We start from the raw sequence: 15,800 nt of genomic DNA, 5'->3' as shown, positions 1-15,800 counted from the left end.
TCTGCACTGACTGCAGAGCCCAGCGCAGGGCTTGATCGCACAACCAGTAGATCATGACCTGAGCTGAGACCAAGAGTCAGATGCTTAACTGACTGAGCCACTCAGGTGCCCCAACATGGGTGAATTTTGAAGACATTAAGCTAAGTGAAATAAATCAGTCACCAAAGGACAAATACTATACGGCTCCAATTTTATGAAATAGCTATCAGGTAATCAAATTCATTGACACAGAAAGGAGAATGGTGGTTGACAGGGGCTGGGAGTAGGAGGAATGGGCGATTAGTGTTTAATGGGTACAGAGTTTCCATTTTGCAAAATGAAGACAGTTCTGGAGATGGATGGTGGTGATGTTTGTATTCGGTGTGAATGTACTTAATACCGCTACACAGGACACTTTACAGTGGTTTAAAAGGTAACTTTTTTTTTTTAAAAGATTTTATTTATTTATTTGACAGACAGAGATCACAAGTAGGCAGAGAGGCAGGCACAGAGAGAGAGGAGGAAGCAGGCTCCCCGCCGAGCAGAGAGCCCGATGCGGGACTCGATCCCAGGACCCTGAGATCATGACCTGAGCTGAAGGCAGCGGCTTAACCCACTGAGCCACCCAGGTGCCCCTAAAAGGTAACTTTTATGTTGTGTGTATTTTAATACAATCACGAAAAAATGGATCAAAATTTTTTTGATGACCACAAATTCTTTGCTTTTCTTGCCACTGAGAGGTGGAGTTGAATTCATTGAATCTTTGACTCTGGGCCACAGTGACCTACTGCTTTCTTCCTTTACATAAAGGTAGAGTGACAGTTGGGAAAAGAACTTAGCAAGTCCCCAGCTCAGAGGAGCACAGGGCACAACTCCACCTGCCTGCCACTCCAAATGAAATCTAGCTCTGTCAGTAGATGATCCTTGCCCAACCCTGTTCTGACAACAACTTGGAATTTTCTTCACTTGGTGAAGAATCAAGAGTGGTGAAGAATCATCACTTTGTGACATCATGCTGACTTGTCTTTCCTCATGACATAACTGTCAATTATCATTTCATTAAACTTAAAATTAAAATGCGAAATTAGAAGACACCTGACAAAAACACTAAGATGAACCATTATGGTAATTTTTTTGGCCTCAAATTAAGAGTATGGATATGGTTGAAATTTTCCACAGTATTACATCAAAAATAGGACACATAGTTTATGGGCCCAAGAGACAGACTGAGAAAAGTTTCAAGAAACTATTTGGGTTTTATTGCTTCTGCCCAGTTACTGTTTTCCCACAGGAGTCCCCACTGTTCCTTAAGCCTTGTAGCCCTTGCCCTACTGGATAGCGCTCTCAGCCTAGAAGCTACTAAAGCCACTTATGTGCACAGCTACCCCACACCCAAGTTGCTCATCCCTCGCCCCTGCCCCTCTGAGACCGTACACAAGAGCAGGGGCCAAGAATTATACCTTTTATTTATTTATTTTTTGCCCATGGCTGTCAGCATAGAGTAAAACTCGAAACCATTTATGGAATTGAATTTTAAAATCTTGAACAATGAAAGAAAAATACACATTCTCCCAACAGAAATGGTAATTAACTCGAATTTATTAACCACTACTCTAGATTAAATCCCATGAAGGACTGGGAATATGACCTGTGGATCCTTCTCTCGAGGCACTTATGATCACCATGGGAAGAAAGGGCAAAAAATAGAAAGCAACATGGGAAGATACAGAGAGATGTACATATTCACTCACTGACTGGAAGACCTTCCAGAATTCAGAAGAAAGAGAAATCAGTGAGGTCTGTAAAAGTAAGAAAAGGTTTTAAAATAGACATAGAATTTGTTTGTGGTGAAGGAGTACAAAAAGAACATTCTAAAAACACAAAAGGCATAGAAGCAGGAAGGAGTCTTACTTAGCACATTCCTGGAACAAAGAATCGAACAGTTTAATTAGAAAGACGGGTGCATTGTGAGAACACTGGACAGGTACACAAGACTGTCAGGAAACCGACATGCCCAAGCCAGGGACAGAACCTGGAAAGGCAGAGATTCATGAAAATGTCATAAAAACAAGGATATAAAATAGTTGCTTCAGTTTTTCCCAATGCACAGTTCTTAAAAATCCAACATGCTTTCCATATTTATAGTTAACTCATTATTTCATTTGGGGATGTCAACTGGAAAATCGGAGGCAAAATCAAGTCTTCCTGTGACAAAACAGTTTCTTCATTATTTTTCCTACAAAGGCTCAACAGATGGAAAAGCAGTTTGAGGCAGGGAGTGTTTTAATTAGCTGCTCAAGGGACCAAAGCCTTCTGTGTGACTCATGCGAGTCACTTAACATCAAGCCACCCAGAGGATGTCCTGAATTACCCAAGATGCCATCTGGAAATTAACTGAGCAATGTTTGGTCAGAACCAGGACTTTTCCCAGAAGATTAACCTTTTGTTGTCTTATTCTGGTCTAACGGTTCTCTAGTGACCATTAGAAGAAATCACTTTGGAGATGGCAGAGACCCTTAGAAACCTCGTAACTCAGCATCCCCTCACTTTATAGCAGAGAAGGCTGGAACTGGGCTGTTGGTGGACCCTGGGTCCAGAGACCTTCACTGTACCTGCTTGTCTCTCATTTTTGAGAAAAGCAACCCAGCCCATGTTGTTGCTGCATGAAGCAGAACACTTTCAGACAAGGCACCTCCCTAGGGACTGTGTTTGCCATCCGGGTGACACAATTTCACTTCCTCGTAGACAGAGGGTGGCATTAGCTCTGAATTTCCATTTGTGCTAATACATTCTGCTGGGCAACCTTTCATTATGATCAGAGGAAAGGAAAAAAATGCAATCCTCACCTTTACATAGAGAAAGAAACCCTACTCTATACACCTCGTAACAAGAGAGAAACAAGAGAGAAACCACGATGGCTGAAGTCGCAACCAAGGCGACAGACACATACGTAGCCCCAGTGAGGTAACAACACCCAGCACCGTGCGGGCTGACTGCATTTTCTATCTTCTTGTCGCTCTGGCGTTTAGAGCCTTGCTCTTCAAGAGACTGTCCTTCCCAGGGCAAGCTAATCCCTAAAGACAGCAAACTCCTCCTGTGTGAGCCCACCTGTCCAGAGCCCACACTCCCAGCCGCCTCCTCGGTGAACTTCCCAGACACCAAGGCAAGGTTCCCCTTTCCCCAAGTCACCCCAGAGCTAGATCCCGGACAACCAGAAACCAGCATGGTGCTTCCTGTTCCTAGGCACCTATGAGTATAAAGTTCCTCCTTTGTGATGATCAGTTCCAGGTCTCCATGTCTTACCATAACTGCTTAAAACATACTCCAAGTACAGATTTTAGAACACCTCCTATGAAGAAGATGCCAAGACCTGCTCCTGCCCCTGAGAGGTTAAGCGATGACAGTGAAAACCAGGTCACTCTCTGTTAAGGACCACGATACTCAGATACAAAGATACCCCCTGCTTCTTAAAATACAAATTTTCTTGGTGTCTGTGTTGCCAAAGAGTGTCATAAAAAGGGTATCCAGTTAATTCAAAAGAAAATCAAGCAATCCCCGTGGTTCATGAGTTGGCAGTGATAGGAGAGGAACAGCTGTTGCCATCCACATTCTATTCATTAGTCAGAGAACATTTGGAGACCTTCAAATTAGTGTGGACAGCTAGAGCATAAAACATAAGGAGATTCCCAGGATAAACTGAAGCTACAGAGGCTGACCACAGTCAGATCACACAAGGCCTTACATGTCCTTGGAGTCTATCGTATACATAATGTGGAGGCACCAAAGACATGTGCAAAAGGGAAGGATGCATCAGGTCTACTGCTGGGAAGCTCATTGTTGTACCAGCTGGATGTATAAACAAGGTTCATGGTAAAGAAGTGTAATGCATGTGAAAGTAAGACTTTTAAAAATCTTAGAGATGTCTGAGAAAATCTAAGTGATTATATAAATCATATAATTGTATACTTCTATAAATATATAATTATATATAAATTACATATAAATTATACTATATGTTATATGTAATATATACCATATAAATTATAATAAAATTATAATTCAAATTAAATTATATATACATTATAATAAAATATATAAATTATAAAAATTATATAAATATTCTAAGGGTCAAGAAAATCTTTGAAACCAAAAACAAAATCTCAAAGGCTAGAAAGAAAAGATGAACTCATTTATTACTAAGGAACTTAAAACTTCTACATGAAAACATACCGTAAACAACGTTAATCAACAAATGAGACATTGGTGGGAGGGATTCTTCCAATTCAGAAGACAGTAGCTCTCCATACAAAGATCTCTAACATACTGACCACTGGGGGATTAAAGACATAATAGAAAGATGGGTACAAGACACACACACACACACAAACATACACACATAATTCACAGAAGAACCACTATAAATGGCCAAAAATGTATAGGAAGAAAAAGTCTAAATTCCTAAGTAGTCAGGCAAATGTCAGTAAAGGAACAATGAGACAACACTTTCTAGCTAAGAGACTGACAAGCCAAAAAGAGTGATTATATGTTTGGTGGCAGAAATGTGCATATTTATCATGGCTCATAGAAGTGAAATTAATAAAGACAGAATTAAGAGCAGTAGTACTCAAGAGCAGTCTGACAGCTATCAAAATGTAAAATGCCCATGCACCTCTGATCCAGCAATCTTTCTATTGAAAATCTGGGTCATAGACTAAAAAGCACCCACATAACAGAATAAATAACAACAACAAAAAACCCCTCCTGCAGCATTTTTTACAGGGGTCAGAAAACTGAAGACAAATCGAAAGCTCGTCCAAGCCGAATGCTTAACAAATGATGGTGCGCCAACTACGGAGAATGTTTTTCCCCACCTGAAAGAATGGATACAGTTAGGCCAAGTGACATAAGATTGATTGAAAATAGTAAGAAATGGACCAAAAGATCTGTCCTTGCCAAGGCAGTGTGTGTGTTACGAGCACCCACAGAAGCCGGATGAGGGACTCACATCCTGGTTCTGCACCTCTTCGCAAATGTGTAGTCTTGGGTGAGTTAGTCAATCCCTCCGGGCCTCTGCCTTCTCATTTCTAACACCTCAAAGAACGGTACAGAAGTGACTGAGTATGACACGGGCACACTTAGAACAATGCCAGGCACACAGCAAACCCTCGGCCAGCCTCAGCTGTCATTGTATGATCCCACCGTTTGGCAGCGATGATCAGAAATCTCATACATGTGAATGTCTCTGTTTCTGCCATCTTCTGGCATGTTCTTTTTCTCAGTGGCACCGTCATCTTCTCTGTTACTAAGACACTTACAATTTATTTATTCACTTTGTCTTTTTTGTCTATTTCTGCCCCACTTCAGAATTCAAGGTCTATGAAAGACAGGGTCTTTGGTCTGTCTTGTTCATTACTGTCTTCCCAGTGCCTACAGTGGTGCAGGGGAGATAGTAAGCATTCAAAAAAGTATCATCTGGGATGAAGGCATGCATGAACGAGAGAAAACGTGTACAGTTCTTTCTGGAAGACTATTGTCCAGGAGTCCCTGCTAATTCTGCACACTTTTTTGAGCAGAGGCTCTAACTACCTTTGTTCTGAATTGTCTTTTCAAGGATGTTTGAATACTGAACAGCTCTGGAAGAGGTGGGATCTCCCTCCAGAGCAAAGGGGAAGCTGGTTTACTATCTAGAATGATGAAGAGAACATGCCCATCAGGTCCCAGGAATGATACAAACACTGGCTCTCCCGCCCGGCTATTCTGTGAGCAGCGATCACCCTCTGTCTCGACCCAGGAGTCTCCTGTGCTCTGCTGGCATCCAGGCAATGGCAACAAACCCTCTCCTTGGCTTGCAAGTTGGGGGAAGTCCAGATTCTTGGCAATTCTTGACATGTTTATGTTTGTCTATGGCTGTCTGTGATTATGTGAACGTGGAGACAAACACCGAAGAATGATTATGAGATTAACAAACCTGGGAGGGCCAGGAGAAGAACGGAGGAGGGAGAACCAAGCAGGGACTAACAAGAATACAACTTCGCAGCCCGACAAAGACAGTACTGATTGTGACAAGGGTCATGGTAAAGCTAGAACCGACTCAGACACTGCCCAGGTGTAGAGAGGCCCCGGAGGGATGCCTAGCCCCTGAGAACTGCTGCCAAATCCACATCCCAGGCCCGAAGGCGTGTTCCCACATTCTGATCCAACTCTGCATACACAGGGGTAAGGAAGAACGGAGACTGGGTCAAATAAGCTCTTCAACTTCCTGAACGCACGCCCAAATTCCAATCTGATAGCCTCCAACACACACCGAGAGCCTTGCCCAACTCCATTCCATGGAGCTGTAGACGACCAACGTGAATTCTTTGCTTACTTCAGTTGTTTACTTCACTACAAAGCCTTTATTTCTCATGTAAGAATGCCATAAAAAGTACAGGTTATTTAAGCTTTTTCATTTTTTGGAAAGGCTCTGAAACTCCATCCTTTGTCCTTAGAGCCCTACTGAAACAATCAGGTCTCTTTCCAGAAAGAAAATCCAGTTCAAGCAAGCCTTATAAAAGCTATGCTGTTTAATGTCAGTATTCTTCTGTGAGCAGCTTTGCAAGCTTTGGAGGAGCCGCAAGCGACGGTAGGGCCTGGTTCAAAATATAGAGTAGTGAGGGCGCAGACACGGAAGCTGTCCCGGGAACATACATACCAGCCTTTGCAACAGTCGGGCTTGCCGTGGCACCCTGAGTCCAACCTACAAGGAGAAAAGAGTCATGAAATAGGATTGGGAGGTCATTGTGAAATGCATTACACGAAGGGGTTAAAATCAATTCAAATTCACAGAAGAGATGGTCCACCCTGAAAAGCAGATTGGACTTTTGATGAAGGAGCAGTGGGCCTGGCAGTGGAACCCACCCCCCTCCGCCCTGGTTAACTGCTTCGACCATGACCATGATGGCGCTACCTCACGCAGGAAGAACCTGCATGTTCTTCCACCTGTCAGAGGAGCACGAAATGACGAGAGCAAAGAATTCATCATAATATCTGTACTTCATCTTATTCTATTTCTGCCTTGAAGCTCTTTGCCATTGTGTCTCTTACAGTGAGTAAATGTATTCAGTTCTACTCTGAGGGGCTCGGTTATTCAACTCAAAACGTTTGGAAACTCTGCAAGCAAAACTGAACTTACCTTGAATTTTCTCACTGTGTTTTTTCTGGTTATGTAAACTTTACTTTCCCACATGGGGAGGAGGGCTATGGGAAGGTGATAAAAATCCTTATTTTAAAAAGCTTATATTAAGGGATCAGCCACTCTGGACTAATGTAGAAGTCCTAGCTGGTGGTTGAACATTAGTCATAGAAAATCACTGTTCAAATATTGCTGAGTAATAAACCATCCTTTCTGGAGGCCAATTTGATAATGTTGATCAAAAACTTGAAAAATATGGTCTTTATGCAGATCTTTTCTTTTTTAACGGCTCAAGGTTGTGTAACTTACAGACAATATAATCATTCACTTAAAGTGCACAACAATGTTGTTTAGTATAGTCAGAGTTGTGTACCCATCAGCACCATCAATTTAGAACATTTTTACTAGATCAAAATGAAACCCCATACCCTTTACCTGTCACCTGTCAAACACTAATCTACTTTGTCCCTGTGGATATGCCCATTCTGGACATTTCAAGAATGGAATCACATGATATATAGTCTTCTATAACTGGCTTTTTTCACTTAACATAACCTTTTCAAGTTTGTCCGTGTTGTAGCATTTATCAGTATTTCATTCCTTTTCGTGTCTAAATAATACTTCATTGTACAGATATAACATATTGTGTTTATCCATTTGCCAGGTGATGTTCAGGATTTTTCCAGTTTTTGGCTATTATGAATAATGTGAAACTTATATAAACATTCACATGCAAGTCTCTGTGTTGGACATAGATATCCAGGAGTAGATTATCTGGGTCATATGGTAAATTTAAGTTTCACTTTCTAAGAAATTGCCAAACTGATTTCCAAAGTGGCTGCAACATTTTTCCATTCCCATCGGTATGCATGCCTTTTAATTTAGAAATTCTACTTACAGAAGAGTACTGTAAGAGGGAAAAAATAAGAAAATTTTTTGAACTTTTAAAACAATTGTTAATGATTAGAAATAGCCTAAAATATCTTTAAAAAGAGGTTTGGTTCAGTATATTATTCAGTATAATCAGTATATTATGATACATGGACTAATTACATGGCTATAGAAAATAATGATGTGTGGGGCACCTGGGTGGCGCAGTTAGTTAAGCATAAGGCTCTTGATTTTGGCTCAGGTCATTATCCCATGGTTGTGGGATCGAGCCCCGCATCAGGCTCCCCACTCAGTTGGGAGTCTGCTTAGGATTCTCTCTCCCTCTCCCTCTGCCCCTCCTGCTCATGCTCTCTCTCCCTCAAATAAATAAATAAATCTTTAAAAAGAAAAAAAAAGAATGTTATCTATATTTACTGGCATCAACAAACATTCACTTTACTGGACTTCAGTGCTGTCCACCAACTATTTCTGGCTGTCTGCCAGAAGTATTGCATTACCTGGGCCCGTTGTGGGAAGGCAGATGGCCATGCAACCAGCCCTGCCAGTAAGTTAGGAATGTAAGCCGCATTCGTCACTCCTGGATCAAGTGATTTCACCACGGATGTATGATCCTACAGAACTGTTTTAGCTTTCTGGTACAGTAATTAGCAACGTGTGAAATGACAGCTGCTCATGAAGCCGAACTTCCTAAGTGACAGCCATCAGCCCAAGATGGACGGTTGTATAAGCAAGAAGTCAATGTGTGGTATTTAAGAAACTGAGATTTTTAAGACCTTGTCACCACAGAATAACCTAGCCTATCCTGATTAATATATCCATGACACATTTCAAGTGACTATATCTGGTAACAAAACCTTAGAGTTAATATGATCTAATTTTTGTAAGCGTAAGTGTTTGTATGTGTAGAATGTACACCACAGTGTTAATGGCTGCCACCTTTGGGTGGCTGAATTATTTTTTTTGAAACTTTCCCGTATTATCTGAGTTTTTCAATAATTAACACATTTTACTTCCACAACAGAGAAGGAAACAATAAAGATATCTCCATTTGGTAAACTAAAGTCATAACAGTAACTGTTTTCATCTCTATCCTCCCTTGATCTCCCCTGGGCAGGAGGGTGGAATACACACACACACACACACACACACACACACACACAAACTATGGTATGTATACTATTGTAAACTATCATTATAAGCCATTACAGAGCCCCCTATTCTATAGAACATGGAACAGGAAAGAGAGTACAAGATTTAAAACCTGCCACCCTGAGTCCAAATGAGAACCAATTAGTAGGATGATACTGGTTTCTCTCTCTCAGACGAGGTGTTCTGCCTGAGATACTGTCCACAGAAAGCCAGAATAAGCATTCTGGGCAAGGTCTTTGCCAGCTATGCTGATTCACGTCGGGCCTTTCCCTTCCTCAAATTGTGGAATAGGCTGGGGACCACTTAACAGCTAAAGTCAGAAAGAAAGCCCAACCTCTCTCAGGTATTAAGATCTGCGATTGATCTCAAGTATTTTCTTTGAAGTTTCCTCCTCTGTAAAATAGCTTTTCCAAGAAAATAAACAAGCTTTAAGGAGAACAAGAGAAGTTGGTTTTTCATTTTTGAGATGACTATCTGATGTCTCAGGGGATCGCTATGGCAATGCTTCAGTCCAAGTTTAAAAGAGACTGAACCAGAATCAAAGCTTCCCAGTACAGAGAGTCTCCCGGTGCCAGCTAGGACTGGAACTGGAAATGACACCAATGTCGTCATCTTTGGTTTTAGTTAGGAATTCCTGATCCTTTTTATTGTTCGAATGTTTCCCAAAGCCTCACAAGAATTTGGGAGTAGAGTTTCAGGACAGATATGGAACTGACTCCCGTCCATTGTCAAGGGCGCCGTGAATAGTAATGTCGAGAGCTTGAGGCTCCAAATCACAGACTTCAGAGAGGGCCCAAATAAAGTTCTTTTCTACGACTGAGCCGAGCTTATTTCTTCAGCATTGGAACAGAAGATGTCCAGGCCACAATTTTAACTGAGAAATGTAAGCCATGATCCTTGATGTCAAGGACCATACTATATGACTTGAAAGAAAGAAACGTACTCATGAAAACTTAATAGAAAGGATAGTTTTCATAAGTTACAAAGGAAATGGAAAAAAGGAGAGTTCTCTATGCCCCTGAGTAACCGTGAGAGGCTCTACATTGGAGGTACGGTTAAACCAGTGGCACAGGCATTGCTGGAGTGGGATGAAAGGGTAGGAGAGGGGCGCCTGTATGGCTCAGTGGGTTATAACCTTTGCCTTTGATTCAGGTCATGGTCCCAGGGTCCTGAGATTGAGCCCTGAGTCGGGCTCTCTGCAGGGCAGGGATCCTGCTTCCCCCTTCTCTCTACCTGCCTCTCTACCTACTTGTGATCTCTCTGTCAAATAAATAAAATACATCTTTAAAAAAGGGGAGGGGCAGGAGAAACTGACAAAGCATCAGGTTCAATACAGAAACTATGCTGAGAAATAGCTTCAGAGGCCTACCACCACCTCTCCAACTTGTATGGACTAAGCAGCATTCACTACCAGGAGGGAGAGGGTTGGCGAAGAAAAGTCCATAAATGGGAAAGAGCATGGGAAAGAGGAAAAGAGTGAAACCTAATTCTAACCCGGGTGAAAGAAACTCAGAATATGCAGAACACAGACATTCCCTCCTGGCAGGGATGCGGTAATGACCCAGGATGATTGTACAGAGATGTCTGGGTCCCATAACAGATCCAAGGAATGCTGCGTTTGGGCCAGCCTTAGCCACACCCCCATCTAGGACAGAAGTGATGAGTTCCTAAAGGGCTCTGTACTGGGAACCTACCCACCAGTTGGCCCCCATTCCCCTGGGGGTGTTCTGATCTCGAAACCAAGAGCCAGGAACTCAGGAGCCAGGGCCTCCGAGATCTGCTAGAGGGCCTAACATGGAATCTAGGGCCATGGGTTGGAACAGTCACTGCCTGTCACCTGGGCTGAGAACAAGTCCTCTGGGAAGATTCCTGTTTGGGTAACTCGACATGCCTCGTACAAAAGTTTTATTCCTTTGGAGTAATGCTGACTCAGGATGTTTAGCTAATGACCATTTGCAATTTGGGGCATCCATAACCTCAGCCATGGAAGAAGAAACTTCACTTTTGGGCTACAATTCCCTACAATTTCCAGGCAGGTTTATAAGGAAAAAAAAAAAAAAAGGCAACTGGATTTAGGCAAGTCACTTTCTTCACCTGCGAAAAACAAGGGAAGTGGACTTTGCCTCTAGGAAAATAAGGAGGAGATTTAGGAACCCTGCCCCCCAAAAATGCTTAGGTCTCCCTCCCATGATCCCATTTTCCTAAATGGAACTAGCCAGCCAGTCATTAGCTACAGAGAGCCGGCTGGGGTCTCTGACAGGAACCCTCACAGCAAGAAGGCAAGAATGCTTTCAACAGAGCATCCAAGGTGTGGGGGAGATTGCTGGGTAGGAAAATGAAGTCACATACAGATCATAGACCCAGTTCTCAATACGCCCTCTCCTTCCTCCTCCTTCTACTCAATGAAATAGGAGATGGCTGGTTGGGGAGTGAGTAAATCTCTGGACTGTCTCCCACAATATCCTCCTTCCCATTCATCGGATGGCTCCTTTTTAACAATCACACCCAGGCCCATAAAAGGAGACAGTCCTGAGTGGTCTGGAGCTCACAAAATCTTTTAGTGACTTCACTTTTTAAAGAGTTAAGAACAAGAACAAAAACAAAAACAAAAACAAAAACAAATTGTTTTCTTGATTCTTGATTTGTGTTTCCAGATGCAGAGGTCTGGTTCTGAGTGGGATTATAAAATAACTAAAATTCCAGAAATTTTCAATTCAGGTTATCAGAAACGTATCCCCACCATCAATGCGGTATCCCAGGCATATATTGAACACGACCCGTATGCCGGGAGCCGCAAATAAAAAGCACGTTGAAACAAATTCTATTATGTTATAAATACAAAAGTGGCTTGGTCTTTGGAGGAGTCTGTAAAGCCCAGCCTTGGCATTCAGCACACCTGGGTTCTAATCCAGGTTCTGCACCTGTCACTCTGGTGTCACTCTCCCTGGGCGAGCTTCCGTGCTTCTCCTGGGAAGGAAGCACACGGAGCCTCTCCTTGCGGTGGTCAACAGAGATTTAAGCAAGCGGTCCATAAACAATGGAAAGAGCTAATATCACTTTAGTGCTTACTGAATACATGTATTTCACGTGAATTAACCCACTAAATCTTCACAGCAACTGTAAGAGCAAGAGTGGATTTATTATTTTATTATTACTTAGAAGCTAATAAAATGTAAGCGTCAGGATCCCTCCCTTGCACTGTCCCTCAACAACGGCTGATGTCTGTGGTGTCTGTCACACTGTAAACAGGTGGCCTGTGTTGTGATCTCTTTATCGTCCTAAATACATGCTCACTTTAGCACCTAAATTTTGTAGTCCTAATTGGATATTCTTTTTCTTCAAAGAGGGCCCTACCAATGACGTAAAGTTGACTTGCCTCTAAAAACCTAGATCCACCCCTGCCAATCAGAGTAATAATTCTGTCTTGTAGACAATGAAACGGAGACCCAGAGAGGTTAAGTTACTTGCCCAGGTACACACAGTCAGTGCTGGGACACAGATTTGAACCCGGGCAGTGTGGCTCCCCCCGGCTCCCACCATATTCTCCATTGCTTCTCACTATTGTTACACAGAGCCGCTAGCGAACTCTCCGGGACTTAGGAACACTCAGTCTATTAGTGGTTATCGCTATTCTGTAAGTTAAAAACGGTTTGTAGTAATAGGTATACAGCCCTATCCCAATTTAAGGAAACAATATCAATCTGAAATTAGGAAAGAGATAAATCTGCGACAGGCTGATTTTATACAAGAGACTTCCTTTTTAATATTAGTTTCCTGAAAGATTCTTTTAAAGCAGTATTATTCTATGTGTGGTCACTGGGTCATCTATTTCAGAATCACCCAGCCACCCCCCCCAAACCTAATGGATCTAATCTGATGGGGTCTGTGTATTTTTTTTAAGATTTTATTCACTTGACAGAGAGAGGGAAAGAGAACACAAGCAAGGTGGGGGCCGGGGGGAGAGCGGCAGGGAGAGGGAGAGGGAGAAGAAAGCTCCCCACTGAGCAGTGCTCCATATGGGGCTCAATCCCAGGACCCTGGGATCATGACCTGAGCCTAAGGCAGATGCTTAACTTACTGAGCCACCCAGGGTATTTGATGAGCTCCCTGAGTACCATTTTGCATACCAAAGTTTGAAGACCACTGCTGAGAGCAGTCTCTTGCTATGGGTAATATTGTCTACAAATGGGGTGAAGGGTCAGAGAGGAGAAAGGAACTTGAATTTAAGGTGTTATTAGTAATACCGCCAATTGAAGGTAAGCAACAAGTAAGTGACAATGCAAGCTAATAGGCATGTTCATGGGCATTAAAATTTACATGAAATTGACATACTCATTTACATTTATAAATTAAGTTTACATATAATTCTGAAGACCATAATTATGGAGAATCAGCACTAAGGCCATCACCACATACTGTTCAAAGTTTCAATCTTCAAGATTCTTTTAACTGAGTTATTTCACCATCCCCATTCTACAGATGAGTGAACAGAGACTCACAGAGAGTAAGTGACTCTCCAGGGAGTGTAGGACCAGGGTTTGGACCCAGGAGGGCTTGTTCTCGACAAGAACACTCTGGAGCCTGTATTTTTAAATCCTACATTATTCATTCTCTCTCTCTCTCTCTCTCTCACACACACACACACACGTTGTTGCTTTTTGTTTCTTTTTTTAATAGAGATAAAAAGGTAAAATTTGCAAATTTTCATAGAACTTCATATCTTGGGAATTTTTGTCTGAGTCATTTTCAAGACGCATAAATCGCGCTATGGTTTGAAGGCAGCATGAAATCGCTAAAATGGGCCAAAGCCATGTTATTCTATGCAGGAAAAGCTTAGTGTGAAGCTTACTCGCACTGGCAGATGTTGGAGCTTTCATCCCTCCTCCTAGCTCATAAACAGAATCCTTGTTTCGGTTCCTCCCACACTTTTCTCCCTCTGCCCCCCCCAAAACTTTCAAGCTCTTTACCCCAAATTCCTTCCCTCTGTGCTTCAGCAGCCCAAGCCTGATGGCCAGAGCGAACGTAAGTGCTGCCACTGTACCAAGCGCTTTAGGAGTGTTAACTCTTCAATCCTTAAAACCCTATTATTTCCCACAGTTTCTGGACCCAAAGCGGGCCCTTTCCCCTCTCTACTTTTCACCCTCCTTGAATCTGTCCTGGTTATTCCTCCTGACGACGCTATGTGAGAAGGACCCTTTCTTTCATTGTGCAGAAAGCACATCCCTGTGCAGAGTCAACAAGAGAGTAACCATCTTCCAGATGTGCTCCTCAAAGCGAGCTGCTGGAGAAAGGGGAGGAAAAGTACGCCTACTTATCCCTTGTTCCCATCATCTGAAATATGCTTTAAGCTAAACGATTCTATGATGCGTGTGGAAAGAGTACCAGGAGATGCCTACTTTAACTGGGGTACAGCCGCCCCCCACCATTGATATTTTGGTCAGTTCGTTTTATATTTTTCAAAAAGCTTTTCCGTTCCAGATCTCATACTTGCTCATTTATCCACCTGTGAGCTGAGCCCTTCAGAACACAAACTCCGGCAGATGCACAGGACAAACTCCGGCAGATGCACAGGCTGCTAACTCCGGTAAGTGCGCACTGGGTTTTTGGTCCTCCCGGACCATCAGGCCACCTTTGAACTGCTAACCCACTGTTAAGAGCCTGATGGGAAAGTCAAGTCCCCCTGGTTTTCAGAAGGGGAAAGTGGAGGAGAGTCTGCAACTTCTAGATGGTGTTTTTCTCTGAACTGCTAGGAACAACAGCAACACCACCCCACCCCATGCGTGCATCTCAAAGGAGAAACTGTAGCTAGCTAGGGCTCGCTCTCAAAACTGACACCATCCACAACAGGAACCAAGATTTGGTTCTTCGGGGCTTTCAAATCCCAGGAACGATTCTGCGGAAAGTTCATCCAAACTCTCTCCAAGAGTGACCAACAGATGGGGACGCTTGCGAGCAGAAGGTTGGGGAATGGAGAGAAGCGGTGACGATATGACGGGAGGTGGGGGTGATCGCTCCCTTCCCTGCGTCCTGGAGCCATTCAAGGCAGTCTGTCCAACAGCCACGCGCCCGAAGAACGCGGCGGGAAGGGGTGGCAGCCCGCGCCCGGGGCCATCTCTAGGTCCTCCCACTTCTACTTACTCGGTCCGAAGTGTCATCCCGGGTCCGCGCGTCTTGCGGAGACCCCGCGCAGAGCGGCAGCCCCAGGCACAGCCCCAGCAGCAGGAGCATGGCGGGGGCGAGAGCGCGGCGGTGCACTGGGACCAGGCGGGACGCGCGCGGGGGACAGCTCCGCGGCTGCAGACGTGCTCCGCCCCGCCGCCCTCCGGGCCCCGCCCCCCGCGCGCCCCGCCCCCGGCCCGCCCCGCGTCGACCCAGGTCCCAGTCGGGTCCCAGTCGAGTCCCTACTGCCCCAGAGAGAGGCTGCCCCCGCTCGCCACGGGCTCTCCTCCGCGGCCCGCCCTTCAGCTCTGCCTTGTGCAGCCACCTTCAGGGCTTGGGACACCTGCCACCGGACCCCAAATCTTTCTCTCCTGCAAGGTGTGAAATGCTTTCTACGGGACTGGCTTAAATTCCTGCAGCAGGAGGATACGGGAGAAGCCGGCCTGACCCT

The 15,800-nt window shown here is 43.8% G+C and overlaps 1 protein-coding gene across 1 annotated transcript in view; it reads right to left on the bottom strand.

Moving 5' to 3' along the window:
• Positions 1-15,449, bottom strand: part of ITIH5 (inter-alpha-trypsin inhibitor heavy chain 5) — a 72,452-nt gene extending 57,003 nt beyond the window's left edge. The window contains exons 1-2 of the mRNA XM_044227904.1: positions 15,329-15,449; positions 6,671-6,715 (exon numbers count right to left, since the gene is read on the bottom strand). Coding sequence (XP_044083839.1) covers positions 6,671-6,715; positions 15,329-15,418 — 135 coding nt within the window. The 5' untranslated portion in view covers positions 15,419-15,449. The remainder of the gene's footprint in view (positions 1-6,670; positions 6,716-15,328) is intronic.
• Positions 15,450-15,800: the final 351 nt, after the last annotated feature.

The sequence above is a fragment of the Neovison vison genome, chromosome 12 (genome assembly GCF_020171115.1).
Source record: "Neovison vison isolate M4711 chromosome 12, ASM_NN_V1, whole genome shotgun sequence".
NCBI lineage: Eukaryota > Metazoa > Chordata > Mammalia > Carnivora > Mustelidae > Neogale > Neogale vison.
This window is presented reverse-complemented; position numbering and strand designations above follow the sequence as displayed.